This window comes from Marmota flaviventris, chromosome 3 (assembly GCF_047511675.1).
Source record: "Marmota flaviventris isolate mMarFla1 chromosome 3, mMarFla1.hap1, whole genome shotgun sequence".
Taxonomy (NCBI): Eukaryota; Metazoa; Chordata; class Mammalia; order Rodentia; family Sciuridae; genus Marmota; species Marmota flaviventris.
The window spans coordinates 4,441,099-4,463,429 of NC_092500.1; the positions used below are offsets into that span (position 1 = coordinate 4,441,099).

Here is a 22,331-nt window from a genome sequence, read left to right on the forward strand (position 1 = left end):
CCGGGCCGAGCCGAGGACGCCCGCCGCGCCGCCGCAATGCCTTCCGCCGCGCGCGCGCCCTCGCCGCGAAGGTTCCGCGGCGAAATCAACGGCCCAGCGGCGGCCGTAACAGGCCCCGCCCAGTGGGTGGGGCGGGTTCCGCGCGCCCCGCCCCTCGGCCCTGGCCCCGCCCCTGGGAGCTCAGCGCCTGCGCCAACGGCAAGCGGGGAGCTTGGGATCTAGGTCCCGGCAATATCTGCTGCAGGCTGCCCCATGTCCTCAGTTTCCTCGTCTGCAAAATGGGGGCCAGCGCGCTTTGCAGGGACTTGCAGAGCTGTGAGGGCGATCGGAAGCGCCCCTCTGCAGCCGGTCCTGCACCACTCAGGCTCAGTTTCCGTTCTCAAACGTCAAGCAGACCCAACCCGTCCGGACGAAGCCCCCTGCCCATTCACTCGCCTCCCCGCCCCAGACCTGCCTCCTTTTCTTCAGAGAGCGCTTCATTTTCCGAAATTAAATGTCCCTCTGCGTGAGAGCCAGCACCTGGTCCGTCTGGTTCACCCCTCGGCCCCCGGACGCTACCACCGGGCTGGCACGCGAGCACGTGCTCTTCGCTCCTCGACAGCTCCTCTCCCCCAGGCCGAGCGCTCGATCCGCTTGGGCTCGGATCCAGTGGCTTCAAGTGCACCGGCGACGCAGGTGGGTAAATCGGGCGATCCTCGCCGCGAGCGCATGACTCGGGTGGCCCCCTCCTGGCCATCTCTGCCACTGAAAGGCTTTACTTCCCTACACTAGACCAAATCGGATCAAAAGCCACTTCCTCCTCCCAGCCCTTCCCAGACCTTCCACCCCACTACTTCCTCTCCTCAGCTCCTTTTTTATGCCTGATTTTAAAGTTGGCTGTTAACATGCCCCTTCCACCTTCCCCCAACCCAGGATAGAAGCTCTTCATTGTGTGACAGAACCTAGGCTTAGGAATTTCAGCAGCCTGTGAACTGGGGGGGTCCAGAGCCCGGAAAACTGAAGGCGGCTTCCCACACAGTGCCTGTACCTGCCGGAGCACTCACAGCGCTTGCAAAGACTCTATGAGGAAGGCACCATCACTAGTATTCCAGTTGAACAAAAGGAGACGCTGAGGCCCCTGCAGGTCGTCCCTGTAGTCCCAGCCCATTTAACCTCTGCAGATGGCTCCTCGGCCCATTGGGTGAACAATTTAAATGTGAGGCAGTTCAGTTCATGAGCACCTGCTCCTGTGCTGGGTGCTGAGGACCTAGACCTAGGGGAGACACCACCCCTGCCCTCGAGCAGCTCCGGTTTCCAGGAAGGACCTTGATAAATGGGACCCCTGGGATTAGGTGCTGTAGAGGCCAGATCCAAGATGCATAGGGTCCTCCCTTGGAGCATCTTCCAAGGCCCGAGGTGGTGGGGCAGGGGGATGGATCTTAACCCTCCAGCCCCACCCTGCCCCACTCCCCTGGAGGCATAGCCCTTCCACTCAGAGCCCAGTCAAAGGCCAGCAAAAGAGATGCCATAGGAAGGAGGGCCCCTTATCCAAGGGAAACACAGCTCCTCTCACGCTGGATTGGAAGTTTGAGGCCAGCCTCAACAACTTAATGAGACCCTGTCTCAAAATAAAATATAAAAAGGGCTGGGGGTGTAGCGCAATGGTTAAGCACTTGCCCAGCATCTGTGAAGCCCAAGGTTCAAACCACACACGCACATATAAATTGTGTCAAATGTGACGTGGAAGACTCTTTTTCCTTGTCATTATTCCCTAAACAACATAGTATAACAATTATTTACACAGCATTTACATTTTATTCGTAACTATAAGTAATCTACAGATGATTTAAAGTACATGGGAGGATCCGGCACACAGCTGGGTGGTAGCTGCCCAGCATGCGGAGGCCCCCTTCACCCCCCCAGCACTGCAAATCATACTACTAATGAAATAATGTGTTTGAGAGAATGTGTGCAGGTCACAGGCAAATACTGTACCATTTCACATAAGGGACTTAAGAACCTGTGCATTCTGTATCACGGGGGTCCTGGAACCAATCCTGGTGGGTACCAAGGGGCAACTGACTGTAATCCTTTCCAGGGGAGGGGCAGCCAGTATCAGGGACAATGGCACACTCGGCTGCCCTCTGATAACTTCAGGCACCTCATCACCTACTGCGCTGCTCTACCTGACACATCATGAGCAGCTTATTGAACTTCCCCCTCCCTCTTCTTTGTTGTTGTTGTACCCAGGGGCGTCTTACCCCTGAGCCACATCCCCAGCCCTTCTTATTTTTATTCTGAGACAGGTTCTTGCTTAATTGCTGAGGCTGGCCTTGAACTTGCAATCCTCCTGCCTCAGCCTCCAGATTCGCTGGGGTTATAGGGATGCACCACCACGCCCAGTTTCCCACAAATTAAATATATATATATATATATATATATATATATATATATATATATATATATGGTTGTTGTTGTGGTTGTAGATGGAAACAATACCTTTATTTATTTTTATGTGGTGCTGAGGATTGAACCCAGTGCCTCACACGTGCAAGGCGTGTGCTCTACCACTGAGCCCCAACCCCAACCCCTTCCACAAATTCTTGATATGCTCCCACCCCACCTGCTTGCTCCATTTTGGCTGAGGTCCCCACCATGTACTCGGTGGCCCTGGCCTTAAACCCAGAAGTCATTACCACTTGCCCTTCCCCCTCCTCCCCGTGGCCAATCCATCCGCAAGTTCTTCTGTTTCCCCTTCAGAATTACATCCCACCGCCTCCTGTCTGGCCCTGCCCCCGTCTGAGCCTCTGCACACCTCTGGCCTGGGTTGTTACAGGGCTCTGCTGTCGCCTGGGGGTCTCCCTGCCCCACTTCACCTAGCAGCCAGAGGTCTTTGCACAGGTCATTTTCTGCATGAAACTGCTCCATGGCTTCCCAGGTGCCCAGAATAAAAGCCAGCCTTCCCACAGCCCTCCAGGCCCCTCCCACCTCCCCCCTCTTCTCCCTCAGCGCTCCCCTGGGCGGCCAGCGGCCCCCGTCTTGGTTCTGAATATGTCCACCTTGGCGAGGTGTTGCTCCTGAGGCAGGTGCTCCATTGCCTCCCTGGGGCCCTGAGCTCAGAGCTGGTGTGCAACAAACAGCCACAGGAATGACTGGTACCAGCCAACTCCTGTCCTCGCTGGGGGGGGTGGGGGGCCCTAGAAATGGACCTGACCTTACCCGCCATCTGGGAGCTCAGTCTAGAGCCTGCTCTGGACTGTGACAGGTCAGAGCCAGGAGGGCCACCACGAGGGAGAAACAGTGACATAACGCTGCATTCTGGCCTGGAGACGACACCGCGCATGGGCTCCATCTGTGGCCCCTGCTTCAGGAGGAGGACACCCGAGGCCTGTTGGCTGACAGGGAGGTCAGACCTGTCCAAATGCAGGAATGCTGTCCCCACCCCCGCTCATTGCACCAGCAGGTCCTAGGGGGCTGGAAGTGGGGGGCTCTCTGGGGAGACTGGAGACTCATCACGGGGACAGAGGCCACTGAGCCAAGGGAAGGAGTGGCCGTGTATTTGTCACCAACGCCCCGCTCCCAGGTACATGCGCTCATCTGTGCTCTGGTGATTTGGTCCCGTTAGCCTGTGTGTCCTGAGCTGTTTGGAAGCTTTCTCAGTAGCTGGAAGTTCACATTCCCAGGACCTTGATTAGTGAGGTCAGCAGGAAGAGGAAGGCCACTGACCCACGACTGGAATGGTGGGTGGCTGCTGCTGAGGGAGGGAGCCCTGGTCACTGGGGAAGTGGAGAGAAAGCCACAGGGTACCCAGAGCCAAGGTAAGCTCCAGCCCGAGTTTCCACCTTGTTTTACTAGTGGGCTAACTGCAGCTGTGTGGCTGGTGGGACCAGAACAGCTGCCGTGGAGACAGTTGATGGATCCTCAAAAATTTGACATAGACTTGCCACTGGCCCAGCAGTCCACGCCCGGGTATATCCAGGAGGACCAGAAACGGGGTTCAGATAAGTGTCCACGCAGCACTGTGCACAGGAGGGGCCAGGAGGTGGGAGCAGCCCAGAGACCACTAAGGGACAAGGGAACAGTGAACTGTGGTCCAGCTGCATGACAGGATGTCACTCCACCAGCAAAGGGAAGGAAGCACTGATGAACAGGAGCTGGGGACAAATCTCGAAAACACTAGCTTAGTCAGAGAAGGGATGCTGGAGGGCCAGCAAGACCGTGCGTCTGAAGCATCCAGATCCGGAAAACCCACGGACAGAGCGGAATCGGTGGCTGCGGCCAGGGAAGGGAGACATGGGGACAGGTCAGAGTTTTCTTATGAGAAAAGGGAAAAGTGTCATCATTCCCTGCTTCATAAAAATTGAGAGTGAGACAGAGAAAATCAGGACTCTTCCTATAAAAGTCTTCTAGTCAGTTCTGAGAACACCAACTGAATACAGGATAATGTCTCATAGCAACCAGACATCACCTCGTACAGAAAAGATGTCTTAACCTATTTAGAAGAAAATCATGATTCGAGGTGTAGCAATGTTGTTTTCTCGAATTAGTCTTTCTTTCAAACTGGATTCGGTCCCCACTGCTGCTACCTACACCAATGATCCCTTCTGGGACCAAGAGGGGAGCTCTGATTCCACTAGAAGAATCTAGAATACCTGCTGCCAAAGCAGAGAATTAGCAAAGGAGGGAACATATCTGCCCTCAAGACTGGGAGACTTCTTAAAGTTTGAATATATAAGGGACGCAGAGCAGGGCTATGCTTAAATAACTTTTGACTTAAAGTCACACTTTAAGTTAAAAATTCCTGTTGTATGAGTTTCCATTTGTCACGGTACCATACAAATCAAATCACTGACCTTCATAGGAATTTATCCTTCATTTTCTTTCTTCTTTTTTTTTTTTTTTTCTGTGATCACAAAATCTTTGTCAGTGATCACAAAACCCTCTGGCTTCTCTTCACTACAGACCTGCATTGCTGAACATGTTATCGCCCTGTCTCCACTCCCTGAGGACACTTGCACAATGAAAATCCTTCTCCCCACCCACTGACCGTCATGTAAAATTTCTTGGATCAATATTGAGTACTTTCACTTCCTGGAGTTTTTATAAAGCCACTCATCCAAAACACGAAACAGAGGGATCCTAAGTCCTCTCCCTGGGCTTCTGCTCCTGTGGCTTCCTCCTGGGCATCTCCCGGTGTGCAGTGGACATCTGCAGAGCCCTACTTCGATGGCCTGAAGGATGCCTGAGGCCTTCTGCTCCTCAATCCAACAGCAAACTCTAATGTCTTCCTCTCTCTGTGCCTTTATAACTCTGACCTGTGCACTTCGAGCGGTTGGCTTGGGCTGGAGTACAGCTCAGCGGTAGAGCACTTGCCTAGCACACATGAGGCTCTGGGTTTAATCCCCAGCACTATTTAAAGATAAAAATAAAAAAGGCTAAGTTTATATCATGTGAACTTCAACTCAAATACAAAACAAAGCAAACACAGCCACGTGGAAAACTTGCAGGAACTTTTAACAACAGCAGACTCCAGGCAGCTGGGGACCCTGGGAGGTCTCTGCTGAAGAAGGGGATTCAGGCTCAGGAGGCCACAGGAGTCCAGTGGCTGCCAAGGCCAGCTTCATGGTCTCAAGGGATGCGAGTGGCCGACGAGCATGTCCAGCCTGGGGGCCCTCCTGTTCCTGCTGCCCAGGGACCCGGCTCCCTCTGTACTGGCCACTCCTGTAGCCTGGACTGGCCACTGCTTTCCCTTCTGCTGGCTGCTCTCTGCTTTAAGCTGCTGCCTCCATGGCTTCTGCCCTGTGCTCCTAGGTTAGCATCCCCCTGGGGAGTCCCCACCGATCTTAGAAGCCACGTCTCCCTCCGTCTTATCAGAATGCCAAGAGGGGTGTGGGTTGTGTTCCGCACACCTCCAAAAGGGAGGCCGTCTTGCTATCTGGCTCAAGAGAGAAAACCGAGTCTTCTGAAGCTGGCCTGCCCAGTCTAGGAATGAATCTTCCCAGCAGCCCATGTGACAGATGAGGAGACTGAGGCTCGGGGCGAGGCGTAACTCTGACTCGGCCCTGGTCTCTGTAGTTCTGATCACAGAGCCCCGGAGAGAAACAGCCCAGCCCCTCAACAGGTCGTGACTTGTGCATTTTCTCACCTATTCACCCCTCGTTCTGTACTGACCTCAATATCTTGGGAAGATTTTGGTGGGGGAGGGGCAGGATCTCTTTCCACATTTTTTGGTGCATTATAGTTGCATTTAACTGTGGGATTTGTTGTTACATGCACACAATATGACACTGTAATTTGACCAGTTTGGGAAGATTTTATTGAGTGTTCCCACAACTGGACTGACCCTTCCTGCTTCACCTTCTGTCCAGTCGGGGCATGAACACTGACCACCACGGACTCCAGGACCAGGACAGTGTGGGGAGGCTGCCAGTCAGGGGTCTCAGTCCTGGAGCTTGCTGGAATACACCTCAGCCCTGTCCAAGGGTGGCCCCCGGTTCACAGTCGTGTAGGACGGCTCTGAGGTCCCCAGGGACTTGGGCACAGCCTCCTGCGTGATCTGGGAGTCGTGCGTGGTTTCCCCATCAGAATCACCCAGGTCCCTGGCCAAGGAGAGAGCCAGGATTAGGGGACAGAGCAAAGTGGAACTCCTCTAGTCCGGGGACCTTGGCACCCAGATGTTGCTCCCAGAAGCCACCACAGCCTTAGTGAGCCCCTCCTTCCTGGGGTTCTCAGCGTGTGTCGGGAGCTACGTGAATAAGCAGTGTCAGGTCTTACTGCGGGCTGATGGCGGGGGCCATTGTCTCATGTCCCCACATCACCAGGACAGTCTGGGGAGACACACCTCAACAGACAGTGACTACAGAGAGTGGACCCATCCTGGAGGAAGGGCCAGCTCATCTGGTCCTGCAGGAGATGCTTGAGATGGGGAGGACCGCAGAACCTGGGGCACCTGTGGGGAGTTCAGCCGGCTGGACTGGGGCCATGACAGGCAGGGCCAGTAGGAGGGTTAGTGGAAGAGCCGGGCTAACCTCAGAGGATGGGTCTGGAAGGCCAGTGTCCGGCACTGCCCAGAGGGAGGAGGCAGGGACACCACCAGGCTTTGATGGCTTGTGGGTGACCCTCAGAGGCTGAGGTCACCCACTGCTGGTTGTATTAACTTAAGTGTGGAACACAGCCTGGGTCCAGTGTCTCTCCCAGTCCATGCATGGTCTGCCCACTTTTTCCCACCTGGCTGGCTTCTGTGTGAACCTACTCCAAGGAGGCTTCCTACCCAATCCCACCCCAGGACCCCTCAGCTTCAAAGCCCCCGGGCTCCCTCTACCCTGAGAAGCAAGGAGCATGGGGCCTGCTGCCTGTCGCGTGCATTCCTCCCTGCCCCATGCTCGATGCTCATTGCTCCTGCAGATCCCTCCTCCTAGAAGCTCACCCTGAAGCTCCAGGCAGGACCTGCCCTGCCCTCCTCCTCCCAGGGCATTTGTGGGTGCCTTGATTCATGCCCCAATCGGTCCTCCCAGGTGTTAGTGGACTGTCCTCCCTCTGGGCAGCCCTGGTAGCTGTGCCAGGACCCCACCCCCAAGAAGACCTCCCGTCCTAATCCAGAGGTGTCGGCGGAGTCAGGAGGCCTGGGTTCTAGCCCCAGCTCTGGGTCCTCGTCCCAGGTTCTGTGACCTTGGGACACCCTTTCCCTGCCTCCTGCCTCAGTTTCCCCGTCTGGACTGTAAGCGGGTGAGTTACAATGGCAACAAGAGCTAAGGCCTGTTGAGTTCAGCAGGGTGGGGCGATTCCACAGGACCTCCAGACTCCATGGGCTGAACAGTTATCACCTCCATTTGCCCCAGGAGGACACTGGGGACCGCAGGACAGCATGTCTTGCCTGAGGCTGCACCACGGTCACAGCTAAGATCTGTGGGATCACCGGCCCAGAGCCCACTGCCCAGCCCCTCGCTCCTGGGCTGAAGGACTGGCCTTGAAGGCCCAGGGCTCTGCTGCTTTTCACCAGACCCACCCGCCGTGGAGGGCAGTGCCCTGGGCAGCTGCAGAGGACCCTGCCGTCATCCCCAGGTCCAGGCCTCCCAGCGGCAGGTACTCACACAAAGCTGAGGGCGATGGCGCCAGCGAAGCCCACGAGCAGGAAGAAGGGCAGGGAGCCCAGGATGGACGTGATGACAATCATGCCCCCACTCCGCCGGCCTGGCCACGTGTCGATGGCTGAGCAGGGGGTGGCTGTCACAGGACCATGGTCAGTTACACCCTGACAGCCAGCGCCCTCCGTCCCTTCCCCGGGATGGGCAGGCCTGGTACCCGGGGATGTCCCAGGGGCCCAGGGAGCGACTCTTCTTGGGCTCTTGGCCAGTGGCCTGGTGTGCCCCGGGGCCCACTTCCCGCCTTTCTCCTGTGTGTTTCTGGCCTCTTCCTCTTTTTGCATAATTTAAATTTTTAAACTGACTCATCCGCGGTGAGATCGACGTAAACAAGGCTGAGCAGAGGGGCTGCTCAGAGCTGGGGGTCTCGCTCTTCTCTGACTGGCGTCAGCCTTTGAGAACAAGGTACAGGTCCTACAATGAGCCTGCCATTTTGGGGCACTATCCCATATGGATCCCTAGAGAACGCCATTCTGCAGATCACCCATTGACTCAGGGAGACTCAGTCCAAGGACACTGTGGGCTCAAGCCAGGTCTGAATGGTCCCCACAGAATGGCCCTACTTAGTTCCTGCCCCGAGAGCTGGGCCTGGTCTGCAGATTCCCAGAGGAAGCTGGCTGGAGGCCGAGCTCCCACCACACTACTTACGCTGGTTGGTGCGGATGGGGTCTGACCACAGGGTCTGATCCTGTACTAAGCCTGTGGACACATTGACGAGGACGTACTTGAACCTGGAAGGAGACAGGATGACATCCAACCATCCTGTGTGTCCAGCCATAGCTGGCAGGAGGGTCACAGAGGGGGCTCAGAGGGAGACAGCCATTGAGAGGGCTCTGGACAACAGAGGAGGCTGGACATGGTCACATACTGTCCCTGGGCCTTCCCCAGTTCAGATGCACCTCCTCTGTGAAGGCTTCAGGGCTGGGCCATTGCTGGACTGTCCCTCAGGAGCCCTCTGGTTATTTTACACAGCACCTGTGGCTCAGCCCCGTTAACCACAGGCCGTATTCCAAGCCTGTCCCTGGAATCACAAAGGGACTTAGAAAAACAAGTGGGGGGCTGGGGATGTGGCTCAAGCAGTAGCGCGCTCGCCTGGCATGCGTGTGGCCCGGGTTCGATCCTCAGCACCACATACAAACAAAGATGTTGTGTCCGCCGAAAACTAAAAAATAAATGTTAAAATTCTCTCTCTATCGCTCTCTCCTCTCTATCTTTAAAAAAAAAAAAAAAAAACTTAAAAAAAAAAAAAGAAAAACAAGTGGGATAATGTCCATCACCAGCCCAGCTGTCCTGGGGTCAGGGCTACATTTTAAGAAATAAATGCTAAAAAAAGTGGGGAGTGGTGGGGCACACCTGTCATCCCAGGGACAACATGGGAGGATAAGGCAGGAGGGTCACAAGTTCAAGGTCAGGCTCAGTAACTTAGGGAGACCCTGACTCAAAATAAAAATAAATGGGCTGGGATTGTGGCTCAGCGGTGGAGCGCTCGCCTAGCACAGCCCGGACAGGGCCGGGGTTCGATTCTCAGCACCACATAAAAAATAAATAATGTTATGTCCATCTACACCTAAAAAATAAATATTTTTAAAAAACAAATAAATAAAAATAAAAAGGGCTGGGGATGTAGCTCAGCACCCCTGGGTTCAACTCCTAGTACCAAAAAGAAAGAAAAGAACCCCCCAAACAAGTGTTGCTAATCTGAAAAGGAGATTGGTGAGACAGTGAACAGCCAGAACCTGTGGAAGGGAAGAGTTTAAACATAGAGATTGTCCCGAAACTGAGACATCTGCAGCCTGGGGTTTTTTTTTTTAACACTTAAAAACAAAAAAACAAAAACAAAACAAACAAACAAAAAAAACTTTAAAATCTCTCTGCTCCTGCGTTTGCTAAATTCCTCATACCTGTTTCAAGATCAGAACTCAGAGGTAGGGCTGGCTCCCACCCATGCGCTAAGATAGGGTGGGCTTGTAGATGAAGGCTGAGGGGCCATCTTGGAGGTCAGGAAGGGGACGTGAAAGACAAGGTCAAGGTTGGGGTGGGGAGAGGGCAGCAGAGACCCTTGTCCTGCTCAGTGGCCTCAGCCACAGGTGTGGGGGGTGCTTCTGCAAGGATGGCAGGTGGGCAGTGGTCTGGGCCCAAACAGGCCTGGAAGCCACAGCCCCTGACCCAAGTGTCCCCCTAGTACCTGGACTGGGATCAGCCCGGGCTTTGGCACCAGCTTAGACCTCCTCCCAGGCTCCCGAGGCTAGGGACAGCTTGCAGAGAGATGCTCAGGCAGTGAGGGTGGGAGTGAGTGGGTGCCCAGGGGGGTGGGTGGGCAAGAAAAGGGATTGCAGGAAGGAGGTAGGAAAAGCAGGGGGCCTTCCTTCTCTGGACCACAGTTCCCTCCCTATGAAACAAAGGCCTTGGTAAGAGACTTCCACATATGGGAAGGCCAGGAAGCCCCATAACTGGTGGGGTCCAAAGCAAAGTGAAAACAGGCCCCTCGTTCAAGAATTAAGATTTCCGGATTCTTGCTTTCTATGTCGCCAAGCATTAAACGCAGCAGGGCCCTTCTGAGCTCCAGCCCTAGGTCCTACCCCAGGCCCAGGAAGTTGCCCAATGGTCCCAGCACGTAAGACCTCTAGAAATGTGGCTCCTCCCACTTTGTCCCCTCCCCCTGGGGTCTTCCTGAGTTGGGGTGGGACTCAGCTGCTGCCCTCCCCCAGCGGCTGCTCACACCCACCTGTACTCCGTGGCTGCAGACAGGGGCGGGTTGCAGAGGCCCTGGAAGTTGGGGTCCCACAGGCAGGTCCCGTTGCTGCCCACCCTGACCAGATATGCCCTCAGGATCTCTGAGGCCTGGGTGACATCCCCAATGGCATCCAGGCTGGGCAGGTCACTGCAGGGGGTGAGGTCAAAGGCCACTGCCTTGTAGGGGCCGGTCCTCCCACCCTGGGTTTGCTGGGCGGTCAAGCTCAGTGGGGTCTTGCTGCTGTCCTGCACGGAGGCATTCCTGGGATTGGCTGCAGAGGCAGGGCCGGGAGTGAGGATCCTGGCCACCGTAGCCAGCCACTCACTCGGTCACTCATTCATCAAACGTCTGAGCCTCCTCTCTGCCCCAGCCCTGTGCTGGGCACAGCGGTCACAGGCATGGGCGAGTTCAGTCCCTGCCTGGGGAGATGAACAAATAGCACTTTCCTTGGGTACTGTGTTCCGCTCTCACCTACTTTATCTTAGAATATTCCCGTAATCCTCCACCACAATACACCTTTGATACCTGTCCCTGAAAGTCCTGGGTTCCCTATTCTGTAAATGGGAAATGAGGGTCATATTGTTCAAAGGAATGATGTAGAGGCAGATAGACCTTTGTTGGGTCCCAGGTCTCTTCACTAGCTGGGTGATCTTGGACAACTCGCTCAACCTCTCTGAACCCAATCTTCTCTTCTATGGGATGGCAGAAAATACCCACAGTGCCCAGAGATCGGCGGGCACAGATACGCAGTTAGTAAATATTTGTTGAAAGAATAAAACTGTGACCCTGAATGAGTTGTGAAGATTGGTTGCTAGAAACCTAGGAGATTGTCATTCTCACTCTTCCCTGCTGACAGATCAGAACCCCTTTAGGAGCAGCCGGAGGGAAGCAGGACCCTTACCTGAGTCGACCATGACATACAGATAGACCTCATAGGAGCCAGCAAGCAGCTCTGAGCTGTCAAAAATGCAGAGAGGCTTTTCCAAGGCCACCGTGGTGAGTGTAGGGTTGTTAGTGGCCAAGGTCACGCTGGCCAGTTGAGGCTGGAGGTTCACAGCTGGAGAGGCAAGGAGGATGGGAACTGACTCCCACGGAGCTGCCCACACCCATGTGCACATGGGTGCTACGGAGCACCTGCTGGGAGCCAGGCACTGGGCCTCACCCTCCCTGTGGGCCATCTCATGATCTTCTGTCAGATACAGCAGGTCCCACCCTGCAGCTTCCTGGCCAGAAACCCAGCAGTCTGAGCTCCCTCTGCAGATGTTCAGTCACTAGGATCTCCGTTGCCTCTAAGCCATGGCCAGTCCTCGCTCCATCCCACCCTCTTCTGACAGCAAGGTAAGGCCCCCTCCACCCTGACAGCAGACGTGATTCTGTTGCCCTCCCAGGAGTGCCCTCCCATGCCCGCCTGGCGCCCTGGAGCTAGGTCCAGAAGTTCAGGGCTTTGGGTCTCTGGCCTCACCCTCACTGGCTCCTCTCTAGCGGCAGGGATGGACTACAGCTTCCAGAAGAACCAGGCTGCCTCCTCATCCCAGAACTTGCCCATGCTACACCCTTGGTGGAAAATGTCCCTCCATCTCCCCCAGTAAAGAGTCACCATGAGTCTGGGTCTTGTCCCTTCTCTGCTCCCCTGCAGCACCCTGTCTGTTGGTCTCCAGCAACACCCGTCCCAGACTGTAGCCACCTGTGAGCCCTCGGATTGCCACCAGAGAAAGCTCTAAAAGTTGACAAGATGACTATTACTACTACTAATAATAATATCTGGGTCCCCAAAGCCAGAACTCTGCGCCTTTTCTTGGAATGAATAAATGAAGTTCCCATTGCCACTTCCCATCCAGGCTCCTCTCTGGTGACCCTGGGAGGATCAAGGTCCGGGTAGAGCTCGCCCTCCCTTGGCACAGTCCTTATCCTTTTATCCCCGGCTTACTGGAGCCAAACCGCACGCAGCCGAGGGCCAGCAGGACCCAGAGCGGAGGCATCGCCCGGGACGCGCCAGGGTAGCTCTGTCCAGCCGCCCAGCGCTGGGCTTCTCCAGCCAGCGCACCTGGCAGCCCAGGCCCTTGGCGGGCCCCGCCCCCGCCCGCACCAGCCAATCCGCGGTCTTCTCGCGGGCTATTTGCATACGGCTCCGCCCCATCTCCCCCGCCAGATTGGCAAGCCAGTGCGCAGATCCGCTTGCGGTCCTTCCCTGTGTGCTCACTAAAGCGCCTACTGCGTGCGGGGCCAAGGCGGCGCTTTTGCGCTTGCTTAATGAGACCATGGGCAGCCCCACACTCTTGGGGCCTCCGTTACTGTACTATAAAATGCGGATGCCCATTCCTGCAACTATGGAGCCGCTGCAATGTGCCAGACACTGGTAAACTGTGGTTTTATCATGTCAGCATGGTAAAACCAAGTGTCGGATCTGTGAGTTAAATGGAGACTGGCAGTGCGACCTTTAGGGTTTATAGATGCAAGACCCAGGCAGGCCCAGGAAGTCGAGGAGGGGCAGGGACTTACCAGAACGTAAGTGATCTCCCTGGAAACGCCCAGGCTGGTGGAACCCAGGGCACTTCCACCCAGCCTCTGGCTGCTTCAGAAGGAATGGAACAGGGTCTTAACACCTGCTTGCTGGTGGGAGATTTTGAAAATAGGGATGGGATCGTCCCCTGGACTAGATGGTTCCTTTCAACATCAGGAAATATGTGCAGAGAGTGGAAATCAATTAAATCGATTTTACCTTTAAGACATAAGAGTAAGTCAACAAAGACAGGAAAAACTAAAATGCAAAACCAAAGAAACTAATGATCTGTGTATGACATGAATGGCATAGCCACTTGCAGACAAAGACTGTCCTAGAGACCTTGGAACAGATCATCTGACTCACTTCCTGAGTGGAGGAAACTTCAAGGACAGATACTGGAAATAGAACCCAGAACCCCACTAGTGAGTGGCAGGGGAAAGGGCAGGCAACCGTGAAGCCGTGGGGTACCCAGATCCGGTGGCACTGCAGGGTGAGGGAGATTTGAAACGGAGGAAGGAGAACTCTGGTGGCTTTGTTTTTTATTTTTAGTTAGTAGTAATATTATGAAATAACAAAACGTTCTACCTCTGATCACGAAAAGGGCTCAGAAGTGGGAATGCCCCATTGCAAAGAACACCCTCGAAACATTTAGATTCTGAATATCATTCCCCAGTAAGAGGCACCAAGGCCACTTGGAGAGGTGACTGACACCAGGGCTGGAAGGTGGCAAGGCGAGAGGAACCTGACACATTTTATTATATCAGAAGGTAAAGTACTAACAACAACAACAACAAAAATGGTGGGCACATATCAAAGGAGCTAGCACAAAGCTACTTGAAGGGGCTCCTGAAGGCCAGACCTGGAACATGTCAAGCACAAAATAAATTATGAAAAGGAATGCACTAGTCCACCGGCTAAAATACAAATCCGTGGCTCAATACCGATACTTTAAAAAACATGTTAAGCTACTTGGGAGGCTGAGACAGGAGGATCATAAGCCAGAGGCCAGTCTGGGCAGCTTAGTGAAACCCTGTCTAAAAATAAAATTAAAAGGGCTGGGAGTGTAACTTAGTGGTAAAGCACCCCTGGGATTGATCCCACACACTAAGAAAGAGAGAGAGAGAGAGAGAGAGAGAGAGGAAATTTCTTTAAAGATCACAGACTAATAAATATAGAAGAAAAAAAGTCACCATTTTATAACTACTTAGTAATGACCAATAAATATGTGCAAGAATCCTCTCCCTGGATGCCATAGGGTGAGAGAGTTTTAGGGAGGAAGACATGAAGAGATCTGAAAGCACCAACTTAACCAAATGGCCAAACTTGACATCACCAGGAACAGGATAGGCTTCACCTGATTGTGCGTCCTGGTGTCATGCACTGAGGAGGACTCAGTGTCACCTATGTTGTTCCCTGCCCCCAATGTTTAGCCTGGCTCTAGTTGACAGGAAGCAGAGAGATCCAAAGCAGGGACTTTCTGTAAGCCGGCCAGCCGGGATGCTTGGAAACTGTGTCCTGCAGGACAGAAGCAAAAACAGGCTGGGAGCGCTGCAGGTTGGCGGCTAAGGAGGCGAGCAGCCATGTGTGGAGAGGCCCTCCATGAACTCTCAGGTGAAACCGGCAACCTGTGGTGCACAGGTACAGAGAGCAGAGCAGGGAGAGGAATTCCAACATGGAGGCTTCAGAGAATAACGGTGAGGAGGTGGCAAGCTCCCGGAGCAAGGAGCACGGTGGTCATAGTGAGGTCACGTGGAACAACTGGACAAAATGTCATCCTACGGACGAGGTGAGAGGGAGGTGGAGCAGAAGGATGAAGCAAACGTAGTGCAATGTCAGCCCCTGGTAAACGACCGTGGGTGTGCACGTGCCGGGCTTGCAGTGGCCTTCGAGGTTTGGAATTTTTCTAAAGTAAAAATGCCGGGGGAAGGACTGGGGAAGCTCTGTGGTGGAGCGCTTGCTTGCTGGGGGCTCTGGCTTTGATGTTTGCAGCACATTCTGTGCTCCACCCTCTCTGGCCTCAGTTTCCCCTCTGTAAAACGGGGTCAGGGTGTGATCTCAGTCAAGGCCTGGGCAGTGGCCAGCCGGATGCTTATCTTGGGCACACAGAAAATACCCCGGAGATAAGGCCCTCCTGAGCAGAGGGTGGGGTTACCTCCAAGAATTTTTATGGACTGCATTTCTGGTCTAACTGTTGTTTGTGAACCTGAATCAGAGGTCACCCAAGTTGATCTTGAAGCCTGGAGTCACTCATGAGAGGTACTGGTCGCGGGAACCGGTTGTCTTCTCCAAAATGCTGCCAATTCTTATGAGAAAAACAAACAGAAACTCGTCTTGGCTTTTGCTTTGCCCAAATATGGAGAGAATGCTTGGGGGGAAATGTTAAAATAATAATCTGCAAAGGCCCACAAAGGTTCTGGGGAAAAAAAGCAAGTCTTGGACTTATAAACAATCTGCACTTAAAAACTTGCTGACTTGTCTGGTGGGTTCCGAAGAGGGAGCCGCACAGGAGAAATGCTCCTGCAGCCCTCGCCGGGGGTGGAGGGCAGCGCTACAGTCAGCGGAGGGGAATCTAGGGGAACAAGAGCACCCCTGGCTGTGCCTGGCTCAGAGGCATTCACCAGGCCCCAGGTTCCACCCCCAGCAGCCAAAAAAAAAGAAAAGACACTCCCACCCCAGCCACAATATCCTGTGCTGCAGCCCCAGGCTCCGTGTAGACATTCCAAAAAAGTTTTTTGAAAAAAAAAAAATTTTTTTTTTTTTTGATTAAGTAAGTTCCAAAGCACTGACTTTCATTCTGAACCTGGGCACAGAGGAAGTGCGTGCCTGTTGAGAGGCCAAGAAGCAGGAACTTGGGTAACGTGAAAGGTCAAGCAAAGCCCAGCCCTTCGCAGGCTCCGTGTTCACCCTTGGGAATTCTCAGCCCTGAAATGTCTCCAGGCGCCAGGGAGCCTGACCGGCAGGTTTCAACCGTGCCTTTCTTCAGAAGTCAGAGAAGCTGTGGGACAGCTTTAGGCAGCCAGTGCTTGCTTTCAGTGTTGGCCCTCCTCCCATGTTGGGGGCTTTGAGATTCAGTCACTGTAAAATGACAGGAAAAGAAAACTCACATGACAGAACCCGAGTCCCCCGCCCTCTGGCGCTCTCCCATCTGCCCCTGCTCTGTGACTCTAGGAACCATGTCGCTCTGGCAGCCTCCACTCCCCTCCAAGCCCCAGACCCATGCCCTGGCCATGCATCCTGCAGGACCTGCCCTCCTGGTGACCCTCAGGGGCCACCACACCTGACAGGACTCTGAAAAGTCTCTTTTGGCTCTGGCTTTGATTCTCACTGGGCAGTCCCCACCCTCCCCAAAACCTCTTTTTCAGTAACAAGGGGATACTCAAGGTGCCCCCCCTTGCAGAGTGGAGGGCTGCAGTGCGGGCGTAGGTGTGACTGCTTTGTGACTGGTGCTGGGCAGGCCAGGGCTCCCAGGCTGTCCTGTGGCCTCTGCCCCAGCTGTCATGCTGGTCCTGTCTGGCTGGCCATCTTCCCCCTTTCAATCTCCTCCTACCAGGATCTGACCTTTCTCGTGGATGCCTACCCTGAGCTGGGTACACAGTGACTCTGGTCCTGCTGCCACCAACAGGCACACTGTATTTGTCTGCCAGGGACACTGTAACAAACAACAGAGACCAGGGGGCTTTTTTACCCCCAGGACTATGGACTGAACCCAGGGTCACTCTACCACTGAGTTACACCCCAGGCCTTTCATATTTTTTATTTTGAGATTGAGTTTCACTAAGTTGCCCAGGTTGGCCTCAAACCTCAACCCTGTGATCCTCCTGCTTCAGCCTCCTGAGTAACTGGGGTTTCAGGCGTGCACCACTGTGCCTAGCTCTTATACTTCTTCTAAGGCCCATCTCCAAATACAGTCACATTCTGAGATCCCGGGGGTTAGGACTGCAATTTATGGATTTTGGAGGCCACGATTCAGCTATAACACACACACTTGCCCTCTCTGTGCCTTCTTGCCTGGAAAGAACATGACATTAGCAGCTGCCCATATGCCGGGCACCTTGAACACACTAACGCATTCCACGTGTGCTCGCCAGGGGGTGGGTTCCATTATTCCTCCATGTAACAGGGAAGTGACTGAGCTCAAAGTGCTTCCTGCACCCACTGGATTTAAGTTCCGTGTGGGCAGGAGCTGTCTCCACCCCAGCAACCAGCACCAAGTTTGGCATTTAGGATGGAGGGGTAGACGTGCCCCCACGGCCTCTAGTTGGGAAGTAGGGAGAAAGGAGAGGGGTCTAAACCCAGGTGGTGGGCCTCAGGTCCACACTCTGGCCACTGCCCGGCCTTCTCCCACCTGGTGATGCCCATGTGTTCCTCTGCAGTGCACCTCCACCCAAAAGCCCCTGCGGCACTTCTAAAGCGTAAATCTGGTTGTCACCTCCTTCCAGATGCCACGATAGTCCCTAGGGTGAGGCCCAGCTTCTTCCCCTGGCGTGGCCAGTTGGCCTCCGCACCTCCCTCCTGCCCTTTCGCCTAGCCTGAGTACCAGCCCCACTGGACAGTAAGCGACCTGTCCCCAAGCTCACAGTCTCTCTCTTGCCCTTCAGAGGCTCTGAGGATGAGGACTTCTGAGGTGATTCCCAGCCCGAGCCCTCCTCCCCGCAGTGCTGGGCACCTGTGCGTGGTCTACCATGAGCCCACCCTCACAGGCCTGCCATGGCCCTCCTCCTCCCAGAAGTCCACCTGGGTAGCTATGGTAACAGAATGGCAGAGGGGTCTTTGCCCCAGGCCTCAGGACAGGAGCCTCAAGGGCAGGGAGAGGGCCTTTAGTGACTTCCTGCTCTGCAGAGGGCACATACTCCTCAGTGTTTGATGAACACTGGGCACTTTTTAAAATTAATATAAGGCGAACAGAGGAGGCTCACTCAAGGGTTCAGGCAGGATCACACCTGGGAGGAGCCGTGGCATGGCCTTGGTGCAGGCCAGCCCCGGTGCAGGAGGGCAGAACACCATGCTGTGGGTGTGTGTTGAAGACTGAGCCCTCGAATCTTTGCTGATGGGTTGGAGGCGGGGATGGAGTTAGGGAGGAATCAAGGGGACACCAGGATCCGGCCGGAGGAGATGGAAGGATAGAACTGGGGAACTGCCGACTGAGATGAGATGGACGAGTGGGTTTGGAGTGGGGGGAACCAAGACCTTCCAATGGCTTTGAGGGGTGGAGGACCTGGAGCCAGAGAGGGCCAGGGCTGAACTTCCCACTCACAATGGCATCCTCTTAGGGACGGCAGGCCTGCTTCTCTGGGAAGAGGCCCTCTCTGGGCTGGGAGTCGGCTTCTCTTGCTCAGGGTCCCCTGAGGGGTCCAGGCTGCGGAGCTGACTTACCACCTGAGGTTAGCCCGCACCCCCCAGTCCCATCTGTGCCCCATCCTATGCTGGTCACAGAGGGCTGAGGGCCATCAGACACCTCGCCCCCAGGGTCTGGAGAAGCCGGTCAAGGCCAAAGGGCATGGGCTGAGCAGGGGGGGTCAGGCGCCAGGCGGCCCCACCCACTGTGGCGGCAAGCGCAGCAAACTGGTTTGTCGAGTGTGGAATGAAGCCCAGATTAGACATCAGCTCCCGGGGATCTGAAGATCTCTGCCTGCGGTCCCCAGGCCTCTCACAATCCATTCCTCCTCCCCGCAGAACACAGGCAGCAGCTTAGGGGTGGGGAGAGGGTGTTCCTGGGGAACCCCGCAAGGGCCCAGGCCTGGAGGCCTCCGAAGCAGGTGGGAGCCTCTTGCCCCAGGCTCTGCAGGAGGCAAAAGTGGCCCTCAGAAGTTACAGGACTTGTGGGGACAGGCAGGAGTGGGGAGCTGGTGACAGCATCTGTGGGTACAGGCCCTCAGCAAGGGTGGGGCAGGACTTCCACTCGCAGTGACCAAGAGCTGCCGGGGGCTCCCAGCTCCCAGATGCACCCACCTGAAAACCGATCTGGGAGGCTGAGTGGCCAGCCCCATTTCCAGTCCGGGGACGCACCCTGCGTCCAGTGGCAGGGAGAAGAAAACAATGACTGGTCGAGTGACATGGTCACAGGGGGCTGTGGGAGCCCAGAGGAGGCGCCTGGCCCAGCCTCAAATACCCCCGGAGAGGGAAGGGATGCGACGCGTTCCTGGCCGAGGAGCCCAGGAGCACGGGCAGTGGGTTTCTGGTCCAGCTCCGCTGTCGGCTCCGCGCTGGTGCCGCGCGCCCCCTGGCGGCGCCCCGTGCAGGACGGCCAGGTTGGGACGGTGCTGGGCGCGCGGTGCTGGGGAGTCCACCCTGCCCCACCAGGGGGATCGACTTTTCCAATTTTTATCAGAATCAGAATTTTTAAAAATGAACTTTTAGGTAGAAAAATGTTTCAATATATATATATTTTTATACCAACGCAGTCATAAAATAATTTTCGCTTGATTTAATTGTAATTTTTTAATTTAAATTTTTATCTTTATTATGGAGGAAAGATCTCACAAAGGCTAACAGATTTGGGGACCAGCAATGTCATTTCGGGGTAGATTTGGTTCAACCACAACAGCACAGAGCTCCTGGCAAATTGTGGGTGGCAAGGCCGGAATGTGTTGAGAGCTTGTCATTAGGAACTTGGAGGCAGAAGAGACCTAGCAGAAAGTGTGCCAGGGCGGCGTGTGACCCTAGAGCCCCAAGCCCACCTCCCAGGAGAGTTGGGAAACTGAGGCAGAGGAGAGAGAGAGAGGGTGGGGCTGGAGGCACACAGGTCAGTGTTGCCCGTATCTATAGCAACTGGGCAGACATGGGTAAGCCCTGGTGCCCTGTGTCCCCAGCAAGAAAGCAGGAGGGGGACTGGGGAAGAGTCCAGCCCACGCTGGACTCTGGCTTTGGGTCACAGGCTGAACAACCTGACCCAGAAAGAGTGTTTGAAAGGAGTCTGGGAACTCTTCTTGCCGCCCTCAGCCCACACATCATCCCCTGGCTGCCCTCTCTTCCGTCCTGCGGGGTAATTACACCACGACTATGGCACAGTGTGGGCTGACAGCTTGGTGTGACTGTTCTAGGCTGAGGCTCTTCTGGGCTGCAGCCAGGCTCAGGGCTGTGGTGCCATCACCAGAGGCTAGATGCCCTGACGAGTCCGTGTCACCTCTGCTCATTACCTCTGCTGGCTTCACAGCTGGGCCACCCATCAGCGGCCTGTGGAGCTAGGAAGGTGTACAGTGATGGAGGGGCCCAGTGGGCAGAAACCAGGGGGAATGGGCCCAGTGCAGGGGGAACCTGGGCCCCCTGTCCTGGCCCATCTGTGCTGGTGAGAATCTGCACCAACCCTTCACATTCCTCAGCTCAAGTCAGAAATAAGGTTCCCTCCCTCCGTCCCTCCCTCCCTCCCTCTCTTCCCTCCTTCCTTCCCTCCTTTTTCTTTTTCTTTCCTCGTCCTCCTCCTTCTTTGTTGTTGCTGTTTTCTGCTGGGGATCAAACCCAGGGCTTTGTACATGCCAGGAAAATGCTGCACCACTGAGCTACACCCCCAACCCCCAAATATACAGATCTTTTTTCCCTGATGTGATTTAGATGTTTGTGTCCTCCAGTGCAGGTTGGAATCCTAACCCCCAGGGCTGGGGTTCAGCTCCGTGGTGGAGCTGCCTGGGATGCTCCAGGCCCTGGTCCCATCCCCAGCACCACCCGACACCAGCCCCCAAGGGAGATATTAGAAGGTAAGGCCTTTGGGAGGTGACCAGGTCATGAGAGCAGGATCCTCATGAAAAGGCTTAGTGCCCTTAAAGGGGGCCCCAGAAAGGCCCCTGACCCTTTCTACTGTGTGAGGACAGAGTACAAGGAGCCATCTGTGGACCAAGAAGCAGCACTCACCAGGCACCACGTCTGCCAGTGCCTTCAGCTTGGGTGCTACTCCCCAGAAGCCACCCAGTCTGGGGTGTTTGTTACAGCAGCCTGGATGGACTAAGACGGCCCTGCCCTAAGGTCGGTCACCAGTGTACACTTGCACGTTGCTTGTACATAAGTTGGAGGTAAAATTAGCTTAAAATAAACCACACGTATTTAAAGATAAACAACTTGATGGATTTTTTTTTTAATTTGTAGATGGACACAATACCTTTATTTTATCTGTTTTTTTTAATAAGATTCTTTTTTTTTTTTAGTTGGACACAATATCTTTATTTTACTTTTATGTGGTACTGGAAATCGAACCCAGGCCCCCACATGTGCTAGATGAGCACTCCACCGCTGAGCCACAATCCCAGCCCCTTTTTTTGTTTGTTTGTTTAATGTGGTGCCAGGGATCAAACCCAGTGCCTCACACATGCTAGGCAAGCACCCTGGCACTGAGCCACAGCCCCAGTCCTGGAATTAAATTCTTGGAGACTGAAAATAACTACTCTTTTTATGTATAAAACATGATACATATATGATTAAAAAACATATATCCGCAGTATTAAATTAATATAATTAGGAAAAAGAAACATATGATCATTTCAATAGATGCAAAAAAGGCCTTGGGTAAAATCCAGCAATTATTCTTGTTAAAAACATGGAGAGAGGGGCTGGGGCTGGGGCTCAGGGGTAGAGCGTTTGCCTAGCATGTGTGAAACACTGGGTTCGATTCTCAGCACCACATATAAGCAAATAAATAAATAAAGGCCCATCAATAGCTAATAAAAATATTTTAAAAACATGGAGAGACTAGAGATAGAAAGAAGTGACCTCAACATTATAAAGGCTACATACAAGACCCCAAAGCCTACATCATACCAAACTGAGAAAAGCTGAAATCTTCTCCTCTAAAGTGAGGGGCAAGACAAGCACTCCACCTCTTCTAGTCAATAGAGTTCTCGAAACTCTAACCAGAGCCATCAGGCAAGAGAAGGAAATTGAAGGGATATGAATAGGAAAGGATGACTTCAAACTATTTCTGTTTGCTGACTGCAGCGACCTGTGCAGCACAAAACAGTTCTCTGAGCACAGGCGAGGGGTCAGATTA

The 22,331-nt window shown here is 54.2% G+C and overlaps 1 protein-coding gene and 1 long non-coding RNA gene across 3 annotated transcripts; one reads left to right on the plus strand and one right to left on the minus strand.

Annotated features, from left to right (window-relative positions):
• Positions 1-152: 152 nt before the first annotated feature.
• Positions 153-5,423, plus strand: LOC114107256 (uncharacterized). Of its 2 annotated transcripts, XR_003585312.2 has the most exons (3): positions 153-675; positions 3,245-3,719; positions 3,835-5,423. It is a non-coding gene; the product is annotated as an uncharacterized lncRNA (long non-coding RNA). The 2 variants fall into 2 exon arrangements; XR_011706994.1 differs by lacking the exon at positions 153-675 and having other exon boundaries at positions 2,485-3,719.
• An 849-nt stretch (positions 5,424-6,272) lies between these two features.
• Positions 6,273-12,899, minus strand: Upk3a (uroplakin 3A). The gene is made up of 6 exons (XM_027954650.2): positions 12,782-12,899; positions 11,756-11,911; positions 10,846-11,125; positions 8,769-8,851; positions 8,070-8,202; positions 6,273-6,578 (listed from the first exon to the last, which is right to left on the minus strand). The coding sequence occupies exons 1-6, from the start codon at positions 12,831-12,833 to the stop codon at positions 6,419-6,421; spliced, it is 864 nt and encodes a 287-aa protein (XP_027810451.1). The 5' UTR covers positions 12,834-12,899; the 3' UTR covers positions 6,273-6,418.
• Positions 12,900-22,331: the final 9,432 nt, after the last annotated feature.